The sequence below is a fragment of the Nipponia nippon genome, unplaced genomic scaffold, assembly GCF_047370975.1.
Source record: "Nipponia nippon isolate SJK-2023a ecotype South Korea unplaced genomic scaffold, ASM4737097v1 scaffold_2, whole genome shotgun sequence".
Lineage (NCBI taxonomy): Eukaryota > Metazoa > Chordata > Aves > Pelecaniformes > Threskiornithidae > Nipponia > Nipponia nippon.
The window spans coordinates 71,251,330-71,278,861 of record NW_028262336.1 but is presented as its reverse complement, the minus strand read 5'-3'; the positions used below and the strand labels follow the sequence as shown (position 1 = coordinate 71,278,861).

The 27,532-nt window shown below is 37.0% G+C and overlaps 2 protein-coding genes across 6 annotated transcripts in view; one reads left to right on the top strand and one right to left on the bottom strand.

The window, feature by feature from the left end:
- The window catches only part of TPP2 (tripeptidyl peptidase 2), a 56,407-nt gene extending 39,096 nt beyond the window's left edge, over nucleotides 1–17,311 (top strand). For 2 of the 3 annotated variants that reach the window (XM_087758316.1, XM_087758315.1), the window contains 6 exons: nucleotides 4,163–4,314; nucleotides 4,409–4,505; nucleotides 5,409–5,539; nucleotides 6,855–7,062; nucleotides 15,832–15,951; nucleotides 16,600–17,311. In XM_087758316.1, coding sequence (XP_087614442.1) covers nucleotides 4,163–4,314; nucleotides 4,409–4,505; nucleotides 5,409–5,539; nucleotides 6,855–7,062; nucleotides 15,832–15,951; nucleotides 16,600–16,689 — 798 coding nt within the window. In that variant the 3' untranslated portion in view covers nucleotides 16,690–17,311. Of the gene's footprint in view, nucleotides 1–4,162; nucleotides 4,315–4,408; nucleotides 4,506–5,408; nucleotides 5,540–6,854; nucleotides 7,063–13,991; nucleotides 14,084–15,831; nucleotides 15,952–16,599 lie in introns of those variants that run through there. The other variant, XM_087758317.1, reaches the window with a different exon arrangement.
- A 151-nt stretch (nucleotides 17,312–17,462) lies between these two features.
- METTL21C (methyltransferase 21C, AARS1 lysine) lies at nucleotides 17,463–25,939 on the bottom strand. Of its 3 annotated transcripts, XM_087758319.1 has the most exons (6): nucleotides 25,830–25,843; nucleotides 25,513–25,543; nucleotides 21,491–21,654; nucleotides 20,197–20,339; nucleotides 18,549–18,666; nucleotides 17,463–18,274 (listed from the first exon to the last, which is right to left on the bottom strand). In XM_087758319.1, the coding sequence occupies exons 2-6, from the start codon at nucleotides 25,530–25,532 to the stop codon at nucleotides 17,880–17,882; spliced, it is 840 nt and encodes a 279-aa protein (XP_087614445.1). In that variant the 5' UTR covers nucleotides 25,533–25,543; nucleotides 25,830–25,843; the 3' UTR covers nucleotides 17,463–17,879. The 3 variants fall into 3 exon arrangements, with proteins under 3 accessions (XP_087614445.1, XP_009468542.1, XP_087614446.1); XM_009470267.2 differs by lacking the exon at nucleotides 25,513–25,543 and having other exon boundaries at nucleotides 25,830–25,939; XM_087758320.1 differs by lacking the exons at nucleotides 25,513–25,543; nucleotides 25,830–25,843 and adding an exon at nucleotides 25,428–25,448.
- Between the last annotated feature and the right edge of the window lie 1,593 nt (nucleotides 25,940–27,532).

The window sequence follows — 27,532 nt, the reverse complement described above, 5'->3', positions numbered from 1 at the left end:
CTTCGACAATTTCTCTATTTTGCATGAAAGCAGTTTAAGGTTATGCCAGGAAATAGCAGCCTAATTTTCCAAAGAGGATAATTAATTCTTTTATAACTGGACAACAATGTCAATGGGTTCTTTCCACAGAATAAGCAGGTGTCTGTTTTACTAGACACATACAGCAGAATTGTATGCCTAATCCATAATTTTCTGCTCGAAGAGCGATTCTGGGGAACTTAATTTTATCTAAAAAAAAAAAAAAACAAACCCGAAACAAAACCCAAAACAACCCTTGGGCATGTGTTTTTACTTTATATCTTCCTGTCTTCAGTATGTCTGGACTTAAAAAAAGCCAACAACAACAAAAACCCAAACAAACCAAAAAAACCTTTCCCTCTGACTACTGAACCTGTGATATGTATGAAGTTCAGAATTCAGTGGTGTTTTCCCTTTGAGCTGATGCCCACTGAAGTAGAGAGTGCCCTACTGTCATGGCTTGAGAAGCTAATGTACCCTTACAAGTGCCCTTGGGTCTCTAACGGGGAGGCATGTGCTAAACAGCTGTGAGAAAAACAAATTGGTTCTATGTACCTTTCTTCTTTCACAACCTAACTTTTGTAATGCAGTTACTATCTGCTTATTTTTTTCCCCTTGTCTCCAAGTTTTGTCCTGAACATAGTTAGAATGAAAACAGATCATTGACTTTTTCTGGTCTGTAAGAAGAATTTTTTTGTTGTTTTACATAATGCAGCTTTTGAAAAGCAATATGTAACAACTAGCTAAGGGATAGAAAATTTCTACACCTTTCTCCCTACTCTGCCATCCTTTCCTCCAATTTGAAGCAAGAAATGCATTAGGCAGATACTGATAAGTACTAGTGGAAGACTAATAAATACCATTGTGAAGTCAAACGTACAAGGATGACTTCCTTTGAGCATTAAGACATCCCTTGTTTAATCAGGAGGCCTTCAAAAACAGGATGAAGTACCTGTCTGATTTAACTTTGTGTAAGCCTGGTTGGTGACTTCAAGAAATTTCATTCATTTTCAATTAGGGTACTGCCATAAAAATAAGCAACATTACACAAATTGTATGCATCTTAAAGTAGATACAAATTCTATATGCACATTCAACTGTGTGTGTATGCAGATATGCATGGTATTTATTAAATGGAAAATGAGACCTGGGACATGTTCCTTCAAGGAGCTTTTTCCTGTGGTTAGTTTTGCTGTGAATACTTAAAAGTACAAATAACTATAGTTCATATGTCTTTTCCACATAAAGTACCAGATGTTGAATCATCAGACAAAAACCTAAATTTAAATCTTTAAACAAAATTAACTGTTAATTAAGCTCTTTTCAGAGGTGACTGTTTTGAGGGCACTGTACTTGCTTATGTATGCAGTTTGTAGTTCTAGTTAACTCGCTGAGACTTACCAAACTGTGCACAGGGTACACTGACCAAAGTGCATGTCCTATATGCTTCCAAAGTTTTTAATATTGCTTGATTTTTTTTTTTAGAGGGTAAATAAGGGCAGCTTTCTCATTAATGTGAAAGTTTTCTTAAAGTAATTTTTTTCAATGGATAATATGCTTGCTCGCTGCCTGTATCTGTCTATAGCTCTATATGTTTTTATAGGTATATATAAAATCAAATTCAGTACACTACTCTAGCAATTCTGTTGCTGTGGAATAGTTAAGAGTGAAATTTGAATAAGAAAACAGATTGAAGTATTGAATTGTGAAGAGTTGCCTTTTTTCTCCTTAATCTCTAATGATGAATATTTCTGTGATGGCAATGACAGTGTCATTCTGGGATCTTCTGGTATCTAGGGGGTCGCCAAGTTTTATAAATGATGCTAGTGTTGATGGACAGAATAGAGAAAAGAAAGAAGCCATCTTATGGTCTTGTGATAGTTTAGTTAAATGTGATAAGCGCCTAAACCTTATTTATCCCATGAAATAAGTTTGATGTCTGTAGAGAAGAGTGTGCCTCTTCTTCTGTAAGCCCTTTTGAAAAAGGAGGGTGCCTAGGTCTGAGCTCATTGTTTTCCTTTCAATGGTCATAGCTTGTAGTGCTTGCAGAATCTCATGAGACCAAAAGTGTCTAGCTGAGAGAGTGGGGAGATGACATTTTACTGTTGATGGTTTAGCTGCATAGAATTAGTCTCTTAAATGAAAGTGTTCATCCACGTAAGTGGGATTTTGTTAATCTAATTACACTTGGTTTGAAACTCAAACCAGGAGTAGTAGAGCCTTCTCATATAAGCAAGGCTTTAGAATGCAGAGGCCAGTTAGATACATAACTTCAAATGCATGTTGCCAAGTAAGATCGAAGAGGATTTTCAAGAAGGAAACCCTGAAATATTAGAAGAATATTTCTAGGAAGGCAGGTTTCTTTCTTAGGAAAGTATTAGTCTCAATAGAGGACGTCTTTTATAAAACACTGTAAACTACCGATTCAGATTTTTGTACTGAACTAACTTCTTCAGCATCTTAAAATGTTTGGTTTGCTTTCGTGAACTAGGTTGTTGGTTTCAACATTCTAATTACCTTAGCCAGCCCCATACCATGTTCCTGACTTCTGTATCCTCCACTACATACGCTTGCCTCCATGACTTGTTTTGTCATGCTCTGGCATAGGTCTTGCCGAAGTCTTATTTAGGTGTGCTGCCTGGTCATGCACTTCATACTTGAAATGCACATGTGCAGGATAGTTCCTGTGAAAGCTACACTTTAATGTAGATTAGTGATCCAAACTAGGTTTTAAAAAAAATGTAAATGTCAATTTTGTGGTTCATCTGTAATTACACATTAAGTAGCTGGAAAAATTGTTTTAAGGGAATATTGATGTCACTTTCTCTTACCAGTATTGTTTTCAGTAACCCATAGCAAGCTGCTGGTCTGTTTGAACTATCAGTTCAAATAAAATTGTTCTGCATCAATGTTCTTGAATCGTTTCACGAGTGTAATGTTGAAGTCCGTTATTTCAATGTTATGCTTAGCAGTTTCTAACAGTCACCTTTTTACTCGCTATTTAAGTAACCTGAAATAACTCCATCTTGCACACAAGATTTCATTTCATTATGCAACACTGACCTGGTTTATGGGAAATCTATTCTCACAAATGTGTTTTGGAATAACTGGTATGAATAATTAAATTGCCACAGCAGTTGAGCATGCAACACTATTTTTCACAATGTTGCAACAGAGTAATGGTATCTAGAAGATTTAAACTTAAGTGATCCTCTCTGCAAAATATATGTAAAATAATGTACCCTCACTGTTTGGGGAGAGCCTTTTTTAAAAATTGCAACATTAAACCCAAAAACAACAAAATGGCCTCCCCCAGCAGTTGTAATGTTTTAGAAGCAATGACAAATCTAATGTTGGCTTATTTGCAAATTTATATGTAAATCATCTTAGGAAATAGACTTCAGAGCATGGTCTAAGAGCAGTTAGGATTTTCCTTTTAAATAGCTGTAGCTGATTTTTCTCATGGTAATTGTTGACTAGTCTAGCATGAACTCAAACTATAGTGATATTTCTATGCTAGCATATAGGGTTTAAAAAAATCTTGCTGTTGCATCTACTTAGAGTACAGATATGGGTGAAACTGGGAAGTCTGTAGCAGCAAACTGGAAAACAGTTGTCTGTGGATGCATCAGCTATTTCAGTAGGCACACGGAAGAAATTGTCTCAGGAGGAATAAGCTTGTGTATCCTATGGCATGATTCATGTTTATGCTACTGTGGTATTACTTTTTAGAATTCAGTCATGTTTATTCATTTGTTTGTTGCCAGATTTGTAGGATAGGATCGCTAACTGATTTTTTTTTTCCTTTGCCTTTTAACCAAGTTATTTGCTTTTTTATAAACAAACAAAAAAACACCCCATCCTTCTGATTCCCCAACTAATATTATGTAAAATTATATGAATACAAAAATGTCAAACTTGCTTTCTTGTCTTACACCCAGTGTGCTGTTTTAATATTTACATCCTTGCATTGCTTAAAATAAAAAGTTAAAGCAGTTCCTGAATTCTTAATGGCTAATACCTTTGCTCTCAGAGTTGTTACTCAGTGTATGCGTAGTTGCTTTGTATGATTTAACTTTTATATAGCATCAGAAAAAAAGTGTACCGTATCCCTCTCAGTATATGTCTCTTTTCCCACCTCCAGGATGTCCTTACTGTTCACTATCATCTGATACCATCACCTTCAAAGAGTAAAAATGGCAGCAAGGAGAAAGAAAGAGAACAGGAAAAAGAGAAAGATGTAAAAGAAGAATTTGCTGAAGCTTTAAGAGATCTAAAAATACAGTGGATGACCAAGTATGTCTGCTGTCATGATTACACAAGCTTGAAGCAGCTGTACAAAAAAATATCCAGAATCTGTACTTTCATGCTATGTCCTCCTCTCTTCTAGGCTGGATACCACTGACATGTATAATGAGTTGAAAGAAGCATTTCCTAATCATCTTCCATTGTACGTTGCAAGACTTCATCAGCTGGATTCTGAAAAGGTTATTTAACACTTTTTAAACTTGATTTGTCTCAATACATCCATGTAGCCTAAACAACTGAATCTTTTTTCATACATGTTTGGTCTTGAAGTGACTGCCATAGCTGTACTTAGTACTATAAAGTAGAAATTCCTAATTGGATTGACAGGTGCCTCCCTAACTGACTGTGATTTACTTAATCCCAGAGCAGAATGGAAGAAAGTATGCCTACCTGTAGTGTGTTTGCTTATCGTTTACTCTTTGTTAAGTTAAAAACATTGTACATTTCCTTACTGGCTGCAATCATATTATTCTAAATGGTGGTTACTGAGACAAGCACGCATCCCATTCTGCTCCTTTACTGGATCAGTAATTTCTTCTAGCAGAATTGCTCAGACAACTGAGGACAGTAACCCCTTGAAATGACACAGCTAAATCCCCCATCTGTCATTGTCCTCAGAAATGAGAACCATGAACAGAAAAATTTACGTGTCTGCTTTTTTTGTTTATCTTGAAGATAAACAGCTTTGTGTATGTGTCAGTCGCTTGAATAATTTTCTGTTGAATTTGTGATTTTATATGTGTCTGAAATGAGTAACTGCTACCATAATTTGAGAATATTAATTTGTACTGAAAGGTGGTTTTCTTTCTTTAAACTCTGCATTTTGCATACACCCACCTCAGATTTTACAGTTTGTTTTCAGTGACGTGGACTACATACACGGGAAATCTTGATAATGCAGACTTCTTTTAAGTTTTTTTGAATCAAAAATTGGGGAAAGTGGAGAAAAGAATATGTTGAATTACCTAATATTATTTCTGCATACCTTTGCAATTATCCTAGTGTTAGTGGAATCAACAATCAAGTAGTGTGATTTCATAGTGCTAAACACTTTTTTTTTTTTTTTTAAATTCTTCTTTCAGGAACGAATGAAAAGACTTGATGAAATTGTTGAAGCTGCAAATACTGTAATCTCTCATATTGATCAGACAGCGTTAGCAGTATATTTTGCCATGAAGACTGATCCCAGGCCTGATGCAACTACTATAAAAAAGTACCTACCCAGTAAATAATTTTCTTGCATCCTATTTCTGTAATCTATGTACTTTGTCTTTGCTTATAAGAAATGGAATGACTATAACCTTTTTGAATAACTTGTGTTATTTTGGGGGGCACAGGTAATTTCAAACTTGCCTGCAAAATTATTTTCTTCTCTTCTTATATCTCCAGAATGCTGAAACCTGCAAATTTTTACTTAGAAATATGAAATAAAATAAACAAGGGTGCTTTCAGCACTTAAATGTGTCAAAAAAATGGGGTATTAAGTTTTTATATCAAGCTTAATTTCAGAGCAGAGGGACCACTAGAATAGTGATATAGAGGTGTGTGTTTTGAATGCTACTTGGCTTTTCATAATATTTTGCAACCTTTTGGATCTGTATTTGAAGTCGACAAAATTGACAGCAGTCAAAGAAGTAACTGCTTGCAAAAGATTTCATTTGTGAAAAGCATGATGACCATAGTTGTGCTTCAGAGTATTTTTGAGACCCGTTTTTTTTCTTTAGTTTTAGATCATTCCTCTGAGTTACCAGTATATATCCTTAGGAAGACAGTATTTTGAAGGTGACGCTCTAGTCTGGAGAGTAACTGGTGGATTTCGCAGTGTGTGGTGTGGTGCTGTTTTAGTTGCAAATAGAGCAGCAGATTTGAAGATTAGGCCCTTAAAATGGGAGATGCATATTTGTTGATTATTTTAGATAAAATACCAGATTTTGGTTGTAAAACTAGTCTGTCTATTCTAGCTGTCCTGAATATTTGTGTATAATTCTAGAATTGCTGATAAAAAAACAAAGCTATGACCTAATAAACTTCATTCTAAATATTTCTTGGTAAGTTGACCCATTAGGTCATGTGGTTGAATCTAACATCTGAAATTGAACACCAAATTCAATGGTGCTTTAAATGGGTGCAGTTCCTTTGAAGTCAGCAGAATTGTATCTGCTTATGTTAGTGGTGGATTTGACTCTCTCTCTGTTTATAATGCCAAGAACTATAAAGCTGTATTTCTAGATGCTGGCTTACTCAGTTTTAGAATCCTAAGTCGCCCTGGCCTTAAGACATAAAAGGCATTTCAGACTTAAAAGAATGATTGAGCTTGTTTAATGCATAGTGTCTCTAGGTAATTTCTTATAATTAGTTTAATTTATAGTAAACAGCTATGCTTTAAAAATTATCTCCATGCTTATTTTAATTTTGTGTGTACTAACTGCTGTAAACTTTTTAGCTTAAACTCAGTACAGCACTCATTCTGTCCTTAATGAGGTATCTGCAAGAAGTCCTTAATATTTTTCATGCTGTTTTTTTTCTAGTGAAATGGAAAAACAGAAGACTACTTTAGTGGATGCACTTTGTCGAAAAGGAAGTGCACTGGCTGACCAACTTCTTCATCTGCAGGCCCAAGAAGGGGCTGCTTCTAGTGATGCAGAAGGCAAAGATGAGGATCATGAGAGCTGCTCAGAAGCTTTGACAGAGACGTTCTGGGAAACAACAAAATGGACTGATCTTTTTGACAGCAAGGTAAGAGAGCAGAGCAGACTTTCTTTTGCATGTTGGGTTTTTTGATGGTTTCTCCTGGAATTATGCACCGCCTTTGTGTGCACAGCCTCATACATTCCTCCCTTCTACTTTTTCATGCTGTTCCCATGTGTTGTGCTTCCTTAATGACCTTTTTCCACAGAGGTTTTGCCAAGCCTGTCAAATCCATGGTAAGCCCATCCCTGTGCATGTGAATGTAGAGGTTAAGGGAAGGGTATAGAACAGTACCAGATTTCCATGAAAAAGCTGCTTGTTTTATTGAATTGCTTCTTTCTGTACCTTTCAGGCAATGTTTTTGATTAGCCTCTGCGCTGTTCTAGCTGTACACACACAGAAGTGTGCAGCATCCCTACTCTGTTCAGTCCTGCATTCTGTAGCCTCTTCTACGCTATGGACAAGAGAAGTTTTGTGTTTTGCTGTCAGTAATGTCTGTAGAGGTAAAGGAAGAAACCCTTGGAAATAATTACACTTACATATTAATTAGCACAGATTTCCCTGTCATTTCAAGGTTCCTGATCCTGAGATTTAAGTTTTTGTCTGCTTCATTCAAGACAGCTATTCCAGAAGAAAAAAAAAATCAATTGTAGGTTATTAGTTATGTAGCTTTTAATTTACAGAGTTTATGACTTTAACTGTTGAGTTATTGAGTATTAATTAGTTGCTGTACTTAACTCTTGCATATGGCTGTGTTTTAGTGGAACATGAAGTGACTGCTGTATTTGTTTATAATTCAGTTAAATTGCCAAAGCACTTCAGGTAGTTACAAAAGAAAAACTTTGAAATTAAAAAAATTGCTTAATTTCCTTTACAGTAAATAATCTTCACAGTAAGAACTTGTGCTTTAGCTGGAGGCCTGAACAAGAACATTGATGGTGGTTACCCTCACTTCTTTTAATGTATATATTCTTGTACACTTATATCTTTTCAGCATTTCTTTTCTAATCTTTAACTGGTTACAATATCCCGTGATAGGAGATTTTGTGCTTTAGCCATATTGTCTGGCACATGATTTTCTTGCTGTCTATTTGTAAATATAGTACTGTATTCCAGTATAGTGACCCCTGGTTTAATTCTGTTTTTTGATTTTTAAACCTGATGGGAATAATTTCACTGGAAAAACTGCTAATGTAGACATCTTGTTGGGAGTTTATCACTGTTACGGGTTTTTTTTTCAAGACAGATACTGATTCCTGGCACTTTTGAGCTGTGTGCTCTGGACCTGGAATGAGTAACTGGTTTGAATCGCACAGATTAGGGATTGAACCTGTCTCTTTGACTGCCTTAACCATGGATTTGTTTAAGTGCATATTCAGGTTTTGTTCTGAAAACTGATGCTTCTGTATGGTTAAATTGGTACTGAAAGGCAACAAAACTTTTTAGATTTTTGTAACATTTCATATGGAAATAATTTCCATCCTGTTTACGCAGTATGTTTGTCTGCTTTTCCCTCTTGTTTTTTACTAGTCAAATTGAATTCTAAACTTATTGACTGTCGTGAGCCCTACACAGCCACTTGCTCACTCCCGCATAGCAGGATGGGGAAAAGAATTGGAAACATAAAAGTGAGATAACTCATGGGTTGAGATAAGGACGGTTTAATAGGTAAAGCAAAAGCTGGGCATACAAGCAAAGCAAAACAAGGAATTCATTCACTACTTCCCATTGGCAGGCAGGCGTTCAGCCATCTCCAGGAAAGCAGGGCTCCATCGTGCGTGAAATGCCATCACTCTGAATGTCCCCCCCTTCCTTCTTCTTCCCCCGGCTTTATATGCTGCGCATGACATCACATGGTATGGGATATCCCTTTGGTCAGTTGGGGTCAGCTGTCCCATCTGTGTCCCCTCCCAGCTTCTTGTGCACCCCCAGTCTGCTGGCTGGTGGGGTGGTGTGAGGAGCAGAAAAGGCCTTGACTCTTTCCAGCACAAATCCAAAACATAGCCCCATACTAGCTACTGTAAAGAAAATTAACTCTATCCCAGCCAAACCCAGTACATTGAGGATACTTTTAGCCTAGAAATGTTCTAGAGTTCTCTGGGTATTTTAAATGAGTGGCTTCTGAAAATGGAGAAAATGAGCCTGTCATACTACATCCTAATGACCCCTGGGGTACATCTTTGTCCTGTGCTTTTCTGCAGCCTTTCTGTCCTGTACCCATACGTAGCCTCACTTACTCCACCCTGCCTGGCCCTGCATACAGTTTATATTCTGTGTTCTCTTGCTGCTGGACAAATTGCCCTGTATCAGTACAGTTATGATTACTAGTATAAGTAGCATTACGACGGCCACAAAGATGATTAAGGACTGGAGCATCTGTTTTATGAGGAGCGGCTGAGACTGTTCGCCCTGGACAAGAGAAAGTTCAAGGAAATTTTGTCTATATGTATACGTACATGATGGGGGGAGTAAAGAAGATGGATCCAGGCTCTTCCCAGTGGTTCCCAGTGACAGGACAAGAGGCAGTGGGTACAAACTAAAACACAGGAACTTCTACTTAAGAAAAAGTTGTGTTTTGGTTTTTCTGTGGTTTTTGGTGTTTTGGTTTTTTTTTTTGGCGGGGGGGTGTGTGCATTTTTTTTACTGTGAGAGTGATCAAACGCTACAGTGGGTTGCCTGGAGAGGTGGTGAAGTCTGTCCCTGGAGGCAGTCAAAACTTAATTGGACATGATCCAGGGCAACCTGCTATAGGTGTCCCTGCCTTGAGCGGGAGTTTGGACTAGATGATCTCCAGAGCTCCCTTCCACCTTCAACCATTTTGTGATTCAGTGACTGCTTGGCAAATAATTTGTGTAGCTCACCAGTTTCTATGGTGGCTTTCTTCATGCTTTTTGGGAGCGTGTATGTGTCAGTAATGATGTAGTCTTAGTTTTGCTAGTTATCAATTTAATGTGTCTAAAGATCACATGATGGATGTAACCTCTCATCTCTCCTATGATACTGTCCAGTAATTCTAATCCCAGCAGTACCTATAGGTAAAGAAAAAAAAAAGTTTGAAGGGAAAGAAATACATGCTGCTACTTAAAGCTTTCATATGATTATTGGAACTGAGACTTCAGTTTTTCACTTTTATACTTTGAGGTTTTCTTTTTCTGGAAACTCTTTGAAAGGGATGAGGAATAAGAATAGCGTGACTTGGGCCTTGATGGGATTGAAAACTTTGCTTTGAAAGGAGATAGTAGAGCACTTGATTTTCCCTGGTAACAGATTTGGAGAAAAGGACTAGGGCTATGGCAAAGGGAGTTATTTTCAATAAAACTTTTTTGTTTTTCCTTTATTGCTTCCTAGAAGTTTCATGCTTGCTGCTGCTCATATTCTTTCATTTCCTTTATTAGCAGGTGTCATGTCCATCTAGTAGTTTTCTTAGGAACTGGCAATTACACTGTTCAGACCAGCTGTTTCAGTTGTTGGCACTACAGTTCTACATTGGCACTACTGTTGGCCAATGACAGAATGTTCTTTGGTCATTCTAAATCATAACCATATGATGAGGATCCAATTATGCTTTATTTAGCTTTTTTTAAGGGTCACTATTAATGACTAAGACTACATAACTATGATATCGCCTGACACAAAAAAGCATAAGAAAAAAATTTAGTTATATTCCTGCTGTCTTTGTGGTAAACTGTGAGAATAGCTGTACATGTGTGTCACGGGCCGTAACTTTTCTTGAAAAATTAACTTAATGTTTTACAGTTCCTTCATTCCACCCACCTCAGCTGTCTGATCAGTATTCATTCATTTTTATTTATAATGGCTGACAAGTTTTGTAAGTGGGATTGTGCTTAAAGCTCTCTCAGCTTCCTGTTCAAATAAAAATAAGCATCTTCTGCCCTAGAGATGGGCCAATAGAATGTTTTAAGTATCTGCAGTGGCCTTTGGTCTTCCTCCTTTGCAGCTTCTTCTGTCTGTTGGGAAGAAATACTTGTATAAATCTCCACCTCGGCGTTGCATGCAATATGCTGTTGTACTTCTAGAATATTTTGCTATTTTAAAAATGAATTTAACAGCTTAGTGCAAATAAGTTCATTTTACAGACTGTTAGAGGAAAATGTGGAGTTTTGACTGTTTAAAGGGAACTGTACCGTTCATGTAGCTTGCTTCCTTTGACACAGGGAGTTTAGGAACAATGTTGAGGACTTAATTTTGAGAAGTAGTGTTTAAGGCTTCAAAACAGATTTTGTCTCAGAAACAAGTATTTTTGCTAGGGCAAGGGGAAAAGCATTGATTATGTTCTTCAGTCCAGCTGATTTGTGCTTGGCAAATTCACCTTGGTAGAAAACAAGAAATTATGGCTTTAACAGCCTTTCTGTGATGCTACTCTAGACTGACTTAGACTGGACTGATAAAATGAAGTGTTGTGACTTGGCTCTGTCACCTAACCTTGCATGACTCATTTGCCTTCTGGGGAATAGGAGAGGTCTGGAAGGAGGAAGGGCAGAGTGGAGTAGTGATGTAGGATCAGGGACAGACCTTGTGTGAATGTCCTTCAAATGAGAGTCCTCAAGAGGCAGCCAGCTTATTCTAAAGCACTGTGCTGGAAACGAAAACGTGGAGCTCTTCCTGTGCGCGGACATGGCTTTGTGGCATCGGCACTCAAAAGATGGAACTGGGTGAGAAAGGATGGAAATAAGGCACTTGAATACTGCACTGATCATTCAAGTATACATCTGGCTTTAGATAGAAATATTGCTCCAAGTGTTTTTACTTCTAAGCTTCCTGTAAGTCAAAGTTCATCCAGATGTGAGTAATGAAAAGGCTAAGTGAATTCTTGAACACAAAGAAAGACCATGTTTTCTTCAATGTTGTTTTTAAAGATTAATCAGGAACATAATCCCTTCTCTGTGTGTTTCTGCTCACCCTCTAGTAGACCAAGTACTATCACTTGTTTCACCACCCCTCTGCAGGTGTAACACCTGTATTGGCACAGGGAATTCATTAGTTCCTTTGAACTGCCTGTTTTCCATTGAAGTATTGTGCTTGTCCCCGTACTACAGCAAGTATGTAGGGAAGCTGGTGCTGACTTTTGATAGTAAATGTGTTTGTTCACGCTTTCAGCTATTCTAGTTAAATCACTTGTCTCTGAAAGTTTATTTTAAATGAAACACGAAAGAAAATATTTGTGTCCCCTGTGTATGCAAAAGTGATTCAAATAAACTCCAGCTGAGACAGCTCAATGCAGCAAGTATTTGATTATGCTAACATATTTGTGATATTGCTTTAGGGTTTTTAGTAATGGAATATAAATTGTGCAATTTTTCTTTTACCTAGAACATAGCTTTAAAATTTGCAGGCCAAAATCCCCAGTTTTAAACAAAATTGCTACAGGAGAGTAGTAGGATGTTGCCTGTTTATTTCTGGGAATGACTAATCTGTATAACTTAATGCCCCTCAACCTTTAAACTAGCTGTTGAGGATAAGCAAAAAGTCATGTTTAAAAACAAATAAAAGGCCCAGACCTTTCCATCTTGTCATTTAAATGTCTTTAGCTGGATTATTTTTCATATTACTGTGCACTGTCAGATGTAGCTGTCTCTTCCAGCTGATCGTATTTAGCCACTGCCAAAAACTTGTTGCTGAATACTTGATTCCCTTAACTCCCCTCCCTATCTTGAACATACAATGGATCCATTTTTTATATGAATATTGCTTTTATTTGTAATAGGCCAGTGGATAGAGCAGAGAGGAGTCGACAAACATAGCTAAGAAACCTTAGTTTATTACCATGGATGTATATGAACCTGAAAAACTTGTTTGCTGGTAATTATAAATATTATGACTTCGGTGTTCTTAGAAGTAGTTGGAGTGTGTTATCTATGGATTATATCGCTTAAACTAGTATTTGAATTATTTGTAAATGTAGGTACATTTTAATAAACTGTTTAAATAATGAAGTAACTGATTATACAAGTCTTTTCCTTTTCATAGGTAACAGTATTAGGATACTAGAAAAGTTTTATTAGGTAGTTTAGTCTTGCTGGATTCAAAAAGTGTTATTTTTTTAAAGAGTATTTTCAGGCTTTTAAATACTGTAACCCTGCGAATGTCTTGAGAGAGAGATCATTTCAGCATTTTACTGTCCTGAATACTTATCTTTATGCAGCCAGTGGCAAATTACGCAGCTAATTAGGAGATGAACATCCAACCGCTTTCGTGGGTCTGGCTCTTAGCATACTTAGTATTACAAGCCATTAGCTTGGGGAACAAAGTATCTAACAGTGATTTCCCCGGCCCTGTATCCTAGAAGTATGCATTGCCTTTTCTTATTACCTTTTGTTTATTGCTCTTTGGCTAATTTCTGGGCCACTTGTTCTGTAAAAGCTAGCCTTAATTATATTTATTGACATTATGAAATAATATCAAATACATAGAATTCATTCCTATTCTTTCATCTGGCAACTGCTTTTAGATACTACAAATTGGTTTATTTGCTGTTGTTATACATTCAGGTAGCAGCTGTTTTCTCTGTTACATCTTAATAGCACTCCAGTTTGTTTTGTTTACCCATATCAAGGAACCATAATCTTCACTTTTGTGATCTTGTAAAGCTTGCAGTATTTTAATTATAAGGCTTAATTTGACCAATATGTGTACAAGTTATAAAGTATTATTTCTTATCTAACACTTTTTTGTTTGTAAATTTATTCTGATTTTAAAGCATCTCATGCATTATTCTTAACTTCTGAAGTGCTAATGAATTTCTAGTAGTTTTACTTAACTTGTATACAGTTGATTGGGTTTTTTTTCCAAGCACTAAGACAGAAATTATTGTCATTTATCAAGAGCTCTTGGAGCATTGTTTTCAACCTTTTGGTCCAGCAGAGAACTTTTTCTCATTTAGAAATACCCAAACTTTTATTTGGCCAGAGCAAGGGTGTTTCGTAAAATGCTTTGTTTTCTTGCCACAAAAACTCTAGGAAGCCCTGTTACGAAAAGAAATGCTGTCAAGTGGCTTTCCTCCTGCCTTTATCACTGATGTTCAATAACCATTCAAAACTTACAGGGTCAGGTAAGAGCTTTCTTAATAGAGCAGTGACATTATTTCTGGTTAGCCTCCGATATGTTATATTTGCTGAGAGCTCCAATGCATTTTTCATTTGATTTTTTTGTTTTGTTTTTGGTTTGGTTTTGTGGTTCTATCATCTTTCACAGAAGGGATTTTTTTTTTAAGTTTAGTAACCAAGTAAATCCGCTAATGGATCCACTGAGCAGTTATTCAGAAGTGTTTGCTGATGTGTTTTGCTTTAGGAAAATATCCAAAATAATTGGATTGAGAATGCAGCATGCAAAGTATTTTTCCAATAGCAATATTTGGAAAATCTATATGTGAGTGGTGCTGTATGCTCATTGTTGCATATATGTGTGTGTTTTAAGCTACAACAGCTTAAGTGAGTACTTCAACACAACAAAATAAGTACTTGAAGACAGAAGAATGAGCAACTCTGCTTGGCATATACTTCAGAGCTTCAGACTTACACCTTTGCTTGATGATTAAGCTTGTTATTTCTTTTTTTTTTAGCTCAGTCTTTTAAGTATTGACCCTGCAAAGACTTGTGCTTGTGATTAACATTCAGGGGAGGTGTTCAGGCAGCTAAAATTAGGCAGGTTCTTCAGTCCTTGCAGGATTTGGATCTTGGATTCCTTAATGTTTATGTTCTTAAGAAATATTTAAATTTTCTTTGCTGTAATGCAAAATATTTATTTCTAAACATTCTTGAAGTGTTTTTGTTAGCTTTTCTTAATGGGATATTTTAAGTGGACATTGAGAAAATGTAACTTTTGTTGGAGATGACAGAGGAAAGGAAAAATATTGTAATGAGTGAGGGAAAATGAATAGCAAACTCTTAATACGAGATTTCATAAACTTTGCCAACAACAGAAACACCACCATATTCACGAACTTTGCTGCTATGTCACTCTTCAATAAAAAATAAAAAAAAAGATATTTGCTATGAGTGTACCAAAGGGAATATATGAAACAATGTCTTGATTGCACTAATTCTTAGTGCTGTAACTAGTGAAATGGTATGAACTATCTTGCAACACCCTGAACGCTGTCACTGTTTGGGTGTTAAGAACCTGATTTATTTTACATTAGCTCTTAGACACATTCATTTGTGCATGTTAGTTATAGCATTGACAAGTATTGTAAGCTGTCTCTTTAGAATTAGTATTATTAAGAGGAATCTTTTTTTAATAATCTCTTCTTAATAAATCACCAATAGTGAGGAGCTGACCCAAAACCTGAGGTTTGTCTTCATGCTTACCTGTCTTCATTGCTTGTTTATAATTATGTGCATTTCTCTGTGTGTGTGTGTGTGTATATATATCATTCACTGTGTACATTCATACTTGTTTCTGCAGTAAGTTTGTGAATCAAAACTCTCAATTGGGTCTTCGTTTCTGTGGGTCAAAGATATACCTGCCTGTTTCTTGATTTTTTTTTTTAATACTATACAGTTCCCTCTAGAGAATGAAGATCCAAAGAAGCTAGAAACGCGATGAATTAAAAAACTAGAGTAGTGACATCTGTGTTACGTAAGATGTTCTGAAGTCAGAAGTAGTCTCTAGGAAGTTCATGTTTATAACTACTACTGTGAATCATCTGTTTTACTGCGAAGAAAAATGCAAGCTATCTTGTGTGTTTTACTTTGTTTAAATCACTTCTGCTATCTGACCAGAATCTGCTATTACTTGTTAAGCCTTGTAAGATTAAAATATTAAAATATCTAATTTGTTTTTGTTTTCGCATTCTAGGTTTTGACTTTTGCCTATAAGCATGCATTGGTAAATAAAATGTATGGGAGAGGTCTCAAGTTTGCCACAAAACTTGCAGAAGAGAAGCCAACAAAGGACAACTTGAAAAACTGCATTCAGGTAAGGTGCATTTGGAAAAGTAAGGGCCTATGCTCACGCTGAGTAAGCTTTTAAAAGTAAGATATAAGTCTTTTTGAATTTTTGATACCTTTTACATTGTAGAAGTCGCTAAACTTAACATCTTAACTTTATCCAGGCTTTTGTGGCTTGGCCTCCATTTTTAACAGTGATTTCTTCTTTCTTCTTCTAGAATAGCTAGTTTGTGAGTAACTGTCATTTTTAGCAGATTTACTTTCTGGAACTTACTTTGGGGCATAAAGAAAGTAGACACAACTTAGCCAAAGATCTTCTGCATATTTAAAATCCCATTATGTTGCTGTTTGACCACTATTATTTTACTATTAATCACAATTATTGCTAGCAGAATATAGGTGGAGAATTAATGGGAATTTCTTTAGCTCCTAGGACAAAATTTTTGTGTATTGAGTTGAAAGATGGTAGATCATATAGAATGGTTTTCTTTTTCCCCTTTCAGGACTAAGTAAATCAAAGATCACCAGTTCTCCAATCTGTTATCTTTCTGATAATAGACATCTTCAGTAAGATGTTGATATCTGTGCAGTGTTTGTTGGAAGGATTTAGGTTTTAAAAAGAACAAGACCCTAGAGCTTCTCATTTTTTTTTTAATGTTTGCTTTTTTTTCTTCAGCTAATGAAGTTGCTTGGATGGACTCATTGTGCAACTTTCACTGAAAATTGGCTTCCTGTCATGTATCCACCTGATTATTGTGTATTCTAGAAAACCAACAACTGTAAACTTAAAGTGATTTTATATGGGCAGAATATGAAAAGATAAGTTCGACTTTTTATTGGAACGCATGTTTTCATTACTGAATGCTGATTATCAAATTGTGTGTATTTATCAGTAAAGGCACCTGGGTACAGCTTAATACCTGTTAACCTAACTCCTGTCATCAGGGAGTTTCCTTATTGTGCATCCCATTGCTGGCAATGGATGTGCCAGAACTGCCAACACCAAGGATTTGGAATTAGGCTGGAAAGGCTTACTGCATGCATGTTAGGTTCTTAACTGTTACTTTTAACTGCAAACCTGTAAAAGCTCTGTATTTTTTACAGTAAACTGAATTTTAACATGTTTGATCTTAATTTCAATTGTATGAAGGCCTTAAAGCTACTTCAAGAGTAGCTAAAATCTTATTTATTAGACTAAAGTCACAGGACATCATTACCTGTATTGTTTGCAAGAGTTTACATTTAATTTTTTTAAGAAAAATTCAACCTCTCAAACCGTTACAATGCGTAACTCGGAATTGCTAATGCATAGGTGCTCTTGTAAATCTTCATTTTGGAGTGATTTCAGGCAAACTCAAATATCCATGTGAAGTTGAGTATCAGTGCAGGCTGATACGTGTATAAAAGTGCCAGACCATTAAATCTTGATCAGGTATTTACTGTAAAGCTATACATATATGTTTAATAATGTTAAAAATGTAAAACACAGCAGAATAAATGTGCAAAGTTGAAGATCAAAAAACACCATGTGCACTCTGATACTTTAAAAGATTATTTTATGATTAATAAAAACAAATAATGAAGCTGAAAATTGTACTGGTTTCTAAAAGAGTATATAAATGAAACTTGCTGAAAGAAAAACACCTTACAAACAACAGAAGTTCAGTGCGGCCCAGAAGATCAATGCTTTCTGTTAAAGCCTTTTTACTAACTATTACTACTAACATTGTTCCTTCAGTGGAGTGGAATTGGTCTGTTTGAACAGGTCGTAGGTATCAATCAGAGACAAATTGCTATATCATTTGTCTTGCCAGTTTCTGCATAACTTATAATGCAAAACTCGTATACAACTGCAACTTTACAAACATGAATGCACAGAAGGTGCACCGTAATGCTGCAAAACATTCCAAACTGTAAGGTGCTCCTATTAAATCAAAATTATCAATAGTTTTCTCTTTAATTCTCTCTTACTGTGGCTTTAAGCAGCTTGACATTTGATTCTGGAAATTCTGCTAGAATGGTTGTGTTAAATATATTGCCAAGTTTTTCCAAAAATTCATAGTCTGTACTGAATCTAAATTTATTTGCCCATAGTAATACTGTTCCTGGCTTACAAAAATACACCATTGTTGCTAGCAGGGGGTCCAGAGCTGTATGATGGTATACAACATCAGTTGCCAGTATGAAATCATAATGGTAAGTTGATAGAGGGAAGTCTTCATTGAGGCCTTCTCCCCATACCAGTTTTCTCACTTCAGGTTTGTGCATATTCGTGTTCTGTGTATTTCTTGAAATATTATATGAGAGATTCTCAAGAACTTCAGGCAAATCAGTAGCTGTAACGTAAGCTCCTAAAGAAAACATGAATTTGTTTCAATTCATAGATACGTAGTTGAACATACATATATATAAAACTTTATCTACATAATTTCCCTGGCTTCCCCCTCACCTATAACTAGGGTAGTTACTTTATTAGCAAAACAGTATTTTACAATAATTTTCATTTTAAAAAAAGCAGTGACAAACAAAGTTTACTTCAACTGTTGCTTCATTGCCTTAAAGTGACAGTGGCAGATCTAGATCATGTCTCACAACAAACCCAAAAGGAAATAGAAATTTACTAACCTAAGATACAGGCCACAATGGAAACCAAGCCTGTTCCAGCACCAATTTCCAAAACTTTCTTGTCTTTGAGGTTGAATTGTTCTTGATTTGATTCCAGATATTGAGATAAAGCCAGTGCCTAAAACAGTTAACACATCCATAAGAGGGTAACAGGTAAGTTGCACAAAAATTCATTAGATGTTTTTATACAGGGGGTTTTTTAATACAATGAAAAACACTGAAGGCTGTAACATAAAAATATAAAATGGAAAGAATTATCATGTGTCCTTTTTTTTTAGTTTAGAAAAAAAAATTAAACAGCTTATTTTTAGTTTTAGGTTTATGGGATATGGATTTGCTACACACTTCCATATACTGTGAGTCCTCTGGCAGCTCAAGATAGGCAATGTTTAGATGTGAACCATACAGTCAGAACAGCAAACAGGAGATTTAATGATATGTAAAAAGTAATGTTCTGGTTTATTATAATAAACGTTATGGTTTATTATTACTATTATAAAGTAGATTCAGGCTTCAGCAGAGATTTTTTGAAAACCAATTTTTTTCTTGTTTGTTCTTAATTTTTTTTTTCAAAGGAAATATTAAAAATTTGTTATCTACTAACTGTTGTCTATTATCAATAGGATAAACTTTTGAAAAAAACCAAACAAAACAAAGATAACTGTGCTGTATGGAAGTATTGGTTATCAGACCTTTGTAAATATCTTATCAATAGAACATAAGGCGGCTGTTTATAAAGAACATAAACCGATGCCAAAGAAACTACGTTCCTCCTTTTGCTTCTCATCTTTAGACTTGTGTTACTGTTACTGTTTTAACTCTTGTGCTTTTCATAATGCAACACTGGCTACCTGCTCTGGGAAAGCTGACAGCTAATGAATCACCAGTCCAATTTGTGCAACCTCTCGATTTTCCTGGAAAGTTTTACCATCTGCATTCTGACACCTGATTAACGTGAGAACTGATGATCTGACATTTCAAAATGAGATACTGTTTCACCCACCCATACGCTTTCTTTTTCTCTATTGTTTTGAAATTGTCTGCCATTTTCTGTGAGCTTTTTCAATAAATGTGGATCTGAAAAATTTTGAAATCCTAATTTTCATGTCTTTATCAGTTGACCCTCTCTTCCCTCAAAGGCAGTTTACTCAGTCCACACAAAATTCTGTTTTTAAGAGCAGGAGAAGCAAAGACTGAAGAACTGTATGCAAGTGTGGTTTTCCACACCACAATGGAACTGTTCTAGCCTGTTCTTTAAAAGAAGCATATTTAATTGTTTTAAACTCCTTTATTTAATCTCTTGCAATTTTCTTTTTCAGCCTCCTTTTTGTACTGCTGATTGTTTGTTTCCCAACAGTGACTGATTTGAAACATGGAAGAAGCTGAACACTTTTTCCTGAGTTCCCTTTCTTAATTTTTTTCAGTATCTTGTTTACAGATACTTAGGTGCCACAGTTCTTTCGGCATGAACGGGCAAATTAGCAGAGAGCAGAGCTTTCTGCTGAAGTACTTCACAACTTCGTTCTGCATAGGCAAACCTCCGCTGTCAGAAGAGTCATCTAAGAAAGCTTCCTTAATATTTGTGTGCCACTGTCATGGTTTACTCTTCTGTTGTGTCAGCTTTCTGGGCGCCGTATGATGTACTTACCCCCGGCCACACCACGGCTCCAAAGTGTTCTATGGACTCCTGAATGACGATCTGGTGGCCCACGTATGTGTAGTGCTCTTTATCGAAGTAGTGGGAAACTCTAGGAACCCAGTTCTGTAGTATTTTGAGAATTACTGGTGAATCTGTGAAAGAAAGGACACAATTTGTATTTTTATATGCAGGTGTTTATATGAAACTTGTTAAAAAGTATTTTGTGATGATAGTACGTAGGCACTTGGACTAGAAAAGCCGTCAGGCTGTTGGCCTCGAGACTGGTTGCTGTCCAGATGTGGGTGGTCTGGCTGGCCAGGGAGCAGAAGGAGCAGCAGTCGTTTCCTGCCATTCTGAGTGTTTGTGTGGGCAATTTACAGACAGAAATGAGCCTTTTAGAAAAATCTACTAATTCAAATATATAACTCGGCTAATAACAGCTAGAAGTCTTTCAGGACCAAGTTATCTTGTATTTTGGGGTATGCCGTAGTTCATACTGTGCTGGAGTATGCCATGTAGGGGGCTGTGCTGTAGTTTTCATTTGTGAGGCCAACAGATTTAGAACATTAAGCTTCTTCCTACAAAAGAAGGATTTAGGATTTAACTCTTACACTGAAGAAAACCTAGCTCTTTTTAGTGGTTAGTTTTTAACCATTCTTCCACAAAAGGAGGGTTGTAAGATACTCTTTTTGTTGGCATGTACGGTGCTGTTCAGCGAGTGTCAGTACTACAGTTGTGCTAGCATGTCTCATCATAGCAAGTGGGCTTGGTGGTGAGATTTTTCAGGAGAGCTCTGCTGAACTGTTCCAGCTGATCTCACTGAAGACAAGGACACTTCTGAATCACGGTACTGTTGTGGGAAGCCTGTTAGCAGGATATGCATAGGTGATACAAAATTATCTTTAACTGCAAAGAAAAATTTTGCTCTGGCTTGCATGGATTTTAATTGATGCCTGTCTGGAGTCTTTGGTAGGTGTTTGAACAGTTTAGCCTGCTGAAATTTGTAATACCACAGCTTCAACAGTGCCAGCCCAATTAATTGTAATCATATCTCTGACTGTAATTGAGAAATAATTAAATAAAATCCTGAGACCTTTTTAAGCATACATCTTAATTATAGAGATAATACTTTTTGTAAATTTGGTCTGATAATAAATACAAACATAAGGGGAAATAGTGGAAAAAAAAATAGAGATCAAAAGGAAAAGTGACATGGTGACATCTACTACTTAAAGACTGAGAAAAATGAAAGTATGAAATGCTAGCATGCCATGGCAATTGCAGTATTTAAATTGGTTTAAACCTGAGTCGGATTCTGCTGTTGATGATGCACACTTGGAGCCGCAAGTGCAGTTTTCAGAGTCGTACTGCTCTTCACAGGTTTCTTCTTCCTCAGTTTGGCAGTCCATGACTCTTTGAATTTTGTTGGGGAACGGTGGCTGCTGTGCAGTGATCATGGCAAAAGAGCTGAAATGGAAGGGGGAAAATAATGTTGTAAAAAGCTTGGGGCCACTCTCTTTGTATGAGATACAATTGGAAGAAGACAGTGAGTAGTTTGGGTGGGCTTTGGTTTTGGGGGTTTTTCAATGAGAGGTTGAAGGGACAGGACGCCGCGATGAGAGGTGGCATCCCCGCTCCACTGGAAGTTGCTGTGAGCACTTTCTGGCAATGCAGTAATGCTATGAGTCTTTATTTTGTCATGTTTATCGTACTTATTATTTTATCACGTTTATCATTTGTGCAAAGTCTTAGCATTATATCACTAAATGGATGCCACTAATCAGTATGAAAAGTAAGGTACTTGCATGGGACTCTTATCAGCTGAAGCAGCAGCTGAGAAAGATGAACTGTCTTTTAATGTCTATGACTTCTTATCTGTGTAATTTACCATTTCCCAAAGAACTGGGGACTTGGCATTCTTGCGATGAAACTGGTTAATTTGCTGCAGCCGGTACTCTTGACTTTGTCTCCTTGTATACAGTTGCCTTCTCTTCTCTGCCTTTTCCTGTAGAACAGCTAATTGAATTACCCTGAAATGTGGTGAACTGCAGAGTATGCAGGTTGCGGTCAGGAAATAATTGCTGTGAGAAGTTTGGATTGGTAAGCTTTTCTGGAGAACGCTGTGTGTGTCATGAATGACTGCATCTTCGGTGTACAGGGCAGCACCCAACATAAGAAGGAACTGCTTGGTACCAGCTAACAAGCAGTAAAAGCAGGAGTAGAACGGGATCTAAATTTGCCTGGGGAGAAATATGCCAGTGAAACTTTTCACTTAACTAGAGTTTTCTTCAGTGATAGCACCTGTGTGTGTGTGTGTATATAGACACACATATGTATGTATAAAGAGGAAAAAAAAGTGGTTCATAACTTGCTGTGACCAGAGGCTGTACAAGTTCACCCTTCTCGTGTACCGTGATGGCTGGAGCGTGCTACGTTTTTATCCATGATTGGCCTTATTCTGCTCATTTTTGAGAATGCGTATGTGTTTGCTCTCTCCAGCCACGTGCATTGCAGACAAAGCGTTGTATAATTTGGGTTGCATCATGCTGCAGGTGGCTGTTCTAGATATCCTGGTCAGAAGGGGGAGAGGTTTGGCAGCGGCCGGGAGGTTCAGCAGTGCCTGCAGGTAGTTGTTTAAGGAGCAGAGTGACCGCTGACTTGTGTGGGTGGTTTATTTGCACACGTATTGACACCATTGCAATTTTACTGATACCTGATATATTCCTTATTGCTATTATGCTTATTCACAAGGACAGGATTTGTGTTCTGACTCCTCTAGCACTGCATTTGTTCACTCATAGCAGTGATTTTGTACTGTTTCAGAAAAGAAAGTGCTTTAAAGTAAATAGATTTCTGCAGATGGTTTGTTTCTTTTTTTTACTATTTTATTTTCGTCAGAGAGCCTCCATCTAGCTAGTAACAAGTTCTGGCTATGCACCTTTTGTGTATAATTTGAGATATGATGATGGTAGATACGAGACTGAAGATAACGCTGGAGTTACAGCATTCCCTGACATACAAGTGAATGTATCCATGTTCACGTTTCACACGTGAAAGTGTGCCTCCTTACAACAGCAATGGTTTCCATGCAATCTCATATAATCAAAAGTATACTTCCAGTTTTCAGCAATGCGTCTTTTTCATACCTTGAGCTAGAATAAAATCTGGTCATGTTTTAATGTTTTAGGAAATCTCTGGGAAAATATATTAAGACTTGTGTAATTGGCAAGCTGTGTAATGAAAAGAGAAGAATGTCAGAACTGGTGGTGGCTACAGCCAGAAAACACTTACTTGAAGACCCAGTCTTCTGAACATTTCATATTTAAACATGCAAAGCACTATGTTTTCTAAGTTTGGTTTTGTTTTAGGGGTTTTTTGGGTTTGTTTTCGGTTTGTGTTTTTGTGGTGGCTTTTTTTTTTTCATTTGGTAAGACTCTTGTAGCATGAAATCTGTACTATTTAAGAAAAAGACCAATCCTGAAGTTACAAAGCAGGGGGAAACTTTGCATTGTCCAGTACCCTTATATGTAAAAAACAGAAAAGCTTGTTTAATTGAGTGAACTGTTTAACTTGTCGGTTTGAGTAGAAAGTGATCCTTCTGTATTCTTTTTCTTCTTTGCTTAGATAAGGTCTTACTGCAACAGGTCAGAATTTCAGTTGGCAATGCATAGCAGTGCATACCACAAAATAGCTTGGAAACAAGCTTAGTAAATTTTACATTTGTTGATCCACTGTTAAGTACTTGCAGTAAATACAATTGCATCTCTGATCATGATACATATATATACCCCACTATCACTGATTCAGTACAGACTGAATTCTAAATTAAATTAGACATGCTACATTAAATTTTCAAAGTAAAAATTGCCATGCTTTCTTGTGCTTTGTCCTTTGAGCTCCTCTAAAAGAGGAGTCTGCTTAAATATTTACAAAGATGCTTTGTTGTTTTTAGTAAATCCCTTCTTACAATGATCAGGAGGTCTAGAAGATGGCTAGTGGTTACACTGATACTGTGGTGAGACTGGTGTGGTCCTTAAGTCCACCAGTTGCCTGAGTTCTTAGATGGTAAACTGGAGGCATAAATAATAAAGATTATGTACTTTGCATTTTTATGTAACCTAACACATTGGGCTCTGGTTTATGACTGGGGCTTCTAGATGCTATAATAATATCTTTTCATAGGTGTGGTTTTTGCAAAATAGAAAGGTGGTGTTGGTTTTTGTTTGTTTGTGTGTTTTTTTTTTTTATATAGCCTACTACCATAACTATTAAGTATATATTTCATAATATAACGGAGTAAAAAGTAAGGCTTTTTTTAGCTGCAAGCTACAGGACAGATTTAGTCTTATAATTTCAAGAATTCAAGTATATTAGCATCTTGGCCTTAAGCTTTATTTTATCATTTTAAATTACAAACTGTACCTGAAGACTACAGACACAAGTGAGAGTTGAGTAAGCAGATAGGTGGTGTTTGCATTATTTCATACCCTATGTGTACTATGGCCAAGTTGCTGCTGTGCTTCTAGAACTGTAGATACTGACATTTCTTACTATTGACATTTTTCTGATCCATATTTCACTGAAAATGGTACATCTCTAAAAGCATTTTGATTTAATATAATAATCATAGAATCGTTAAGGTTGGAAAAGACCCTTAAGATCACAGAGTCCAACCAAAATCCGTTCCTTTAGAAAATGTTGGCTCTTTCTGAGTGTTAGTAGCTGATTTCTTTGCAAAATGATCCTGAGGGAAATCATCATTAAATTCTGCGCTTTCCAAAGTTTTTAAACTGGTATTGACTTCACTAACAGTCTTAAACTGTTGTGAACAAAACAGCTTACAAAATCACATTTGATTTCTTCAGAACCTAAGGAAGAAAGAATAATTCACAAAATTATATTTATTTGACAATGCGATGTAAAATTAACGAGGTAAGTAAACACTGAAGGGTAAATTGTAAGATGATGATAAACCTTAAGGTAAGTTTATCCCCTACAAGAATAAACTTTGTGCCTCTGAACTTCCAAAATCCAAAGCTTGGAAAGAGCTTTTCAAATCTAGCTACGTGGCCCCCACCAAAAGAAAAAAAAGTAGGTTAGTGAGCAGTAGTGTGTCACTGGGTCTTCAGCTGTAAACTCAACTCTGCTGAAATGTGTTTCTCTCACCTCTGCCCAAAGTTACATGGTGTAGTCTGTTTTAGTCTGAATTATTTGGGCAAAAGCCAATTCCATTCGCTCACATGGGAAATGCAGCTGCAGTGTGTTCTTTGCGAGAAAGGGCTTAGCCATACACTCACACCGTGCACAAACGTCTGTGTTTCTTACCGCTTCTGCAATTTTCTCATGTTCTCATGCACTGAATCAAAAAAAAGCATTATAAGAAGATGAATATAAATGCTAGAAAATAAAGGAAATATTACTGCTAGGAACATCACTATAGTACACCTGTATGATATCTGAGTCCACAAGGTAAATGCATGCAAATACTGAAAAAGAGCAATTACAGTCACTCCTCGTGAAACAGTAGGGGTTAGGTGAGCTGGGTTTCCTTGGCTAGCACAGCTGACCTGAAACAGAGGAATTCAGACCAATGTATGTGCTTTGTTAGTCAGCGGGGGTTAGCCGGGCCGCTCGGCGGTTACCTGCTGTTGCCGGAGGGCGCTGGAAGTTTCCTGTGGGCAGATGCACGCGCCAGAGGTTTTTATACAGGCATGCACCTGGAAGGAGTAACTCTCTGCTCCGACCAGTCGGCTTGCAGGCTATTTAGAGTAACATTACCAGGCAGCGCTTGAAGAACTTACTATGTTACACTAAACTTTTCCACATTTGCAGTACAAAACAAAAAAGCTCTTAGGCTTTGAAGTCCCGAGCGTACCGACCTTCAGAAATAAAATCTCCGCTTCCTCCAACCTCTTGTTCCGTTTTTGCGGATTAAGTGTTCCCCGCGTTCGCCTTACGGTCTGCAGTGCTGACCCAGACAAGCGACTTACCGTGGGCAAACTAGCGCAAAAGTAGTGTGTGTGGCCACTTGGCAGCAGCCCAAATGCAAAGAAAAGTTCATGAAGCTCCTGCTGCCAGGAAAAGGTCAAGCCTTCCTTGCCCCGCTGAGCATCTGGCTGGGGAAGCTCTCGGTACCCTCCCCTCCCCTGAGTCACGGAGAGTACGGGGAACTGACGGTCCTGAGGAAATAACAGCTTTTCCGTCGTCTTTAGTGCAGGTCGTAACCATGGGAAATATTATATCTACTGAAAGAGAGAGTGCAAGCATGAAAATCACGCTTCCATCAGAAAATCTTGCAGTTGCTTGTTCTAAAACAGATGGATATTGTAGACGTTGGAGCTAAACCAAACATGCATTCCTTGCACATTTCAAGAATTTGAGAGTTTTATATGCATTTACCACTTTGCTGCCTTTCTGCCCTCCTTGGAAAAGATTCTGTAGAAAGAAGTTCAACTAGAGGGTAGAAAAATTTAGAAGGAACTTTGAGAGTCATAGAGCTAGAAAACAACCCCCGGCTAATTAATGAACAACTGAAGGTTGGCAATAAAAATAGGGGGGGTGTGTAGATTTTTAACTCAATTTATAGGTATTTGCATCTTTGGATGAACAGCTTTTGAATTCAGGTAATGCTCTCTTGAAGAGTGGCAAAGGAAACGATGAGCCGTTTCTGTCGCTGCGGCTGTGTATTTCACCCGTTAGCTGCTGCGTGTCTCCAGTAGTCACACCAAGTACAGGAAACACTTGGCTGCTCATTGAAATGCTCATCAGTTTCTTTCCTCTGAAATTTGATCGTTAAAAGACACTTTTTTTTTTTTTTACTTGGGGCATACTATTAAGATATTAACTGTATTAAGTTGATATTGTAAACATTGTGTTTCACAGGCCCGCCTGACTTTACAAGTAGTGCAAAGGAGCAGTCCCGAGCTAGGTCAGCAGCTGTTATTAGAAAGAAAAAGGCAGATACGCTGCTGTTGGAATGACTGCCGTACCTTTTTTTAAAGACGTGGTCTTTTTAGCAGGCACGTTCCTGCTGTCATATTTATTGTATTTGTCACCGGGAATGAATGTAGCTCAGACTGGTGCTGCTGTTAAAGTTCTGTCCTAAGCTTTGGCAATGGGATTGATGCTGAACATAAACAGATTATTTTTTAAATCAAATCAGAGGAACGGGCTTACTCTGTATTGTATGTCTTGCGTAAGCAACTAAAAAGGATGGCAACTGTAGGGACAATGTTACAGCTTATTTATAAATCATGTAGGTGTGGCTTCGTATGTATGTATGTAGCTGTTGTTGACCTAGATTTACTATATAATTTCTGTAAGTGCTTCTTGTGCTACAGTCTGT

Excerpts from the sequence above, each read along its gene's own strand:
- METTL21C (XM_087758319.1), bottom strand. The coding sequence starts at position 25,532 with ATGAGAAAATTGCAGAAGCG. Across the intron at positions 18,667-20,196 it reads GAGCCGTGGTGTGGCCGGGG|GCACTGGCTTTATCTCAATA; the intron begins GTAAGTACATCA and ends TAACTGTTTTAG. Across the intron at positions 18,275-18,548 it reads CATTGTGGCCTGTATCTTAG|GAGCTTACGTTACAGCTACT; the intron begins GTTAGTAAATTT and ends TGTTTTCTTTAG.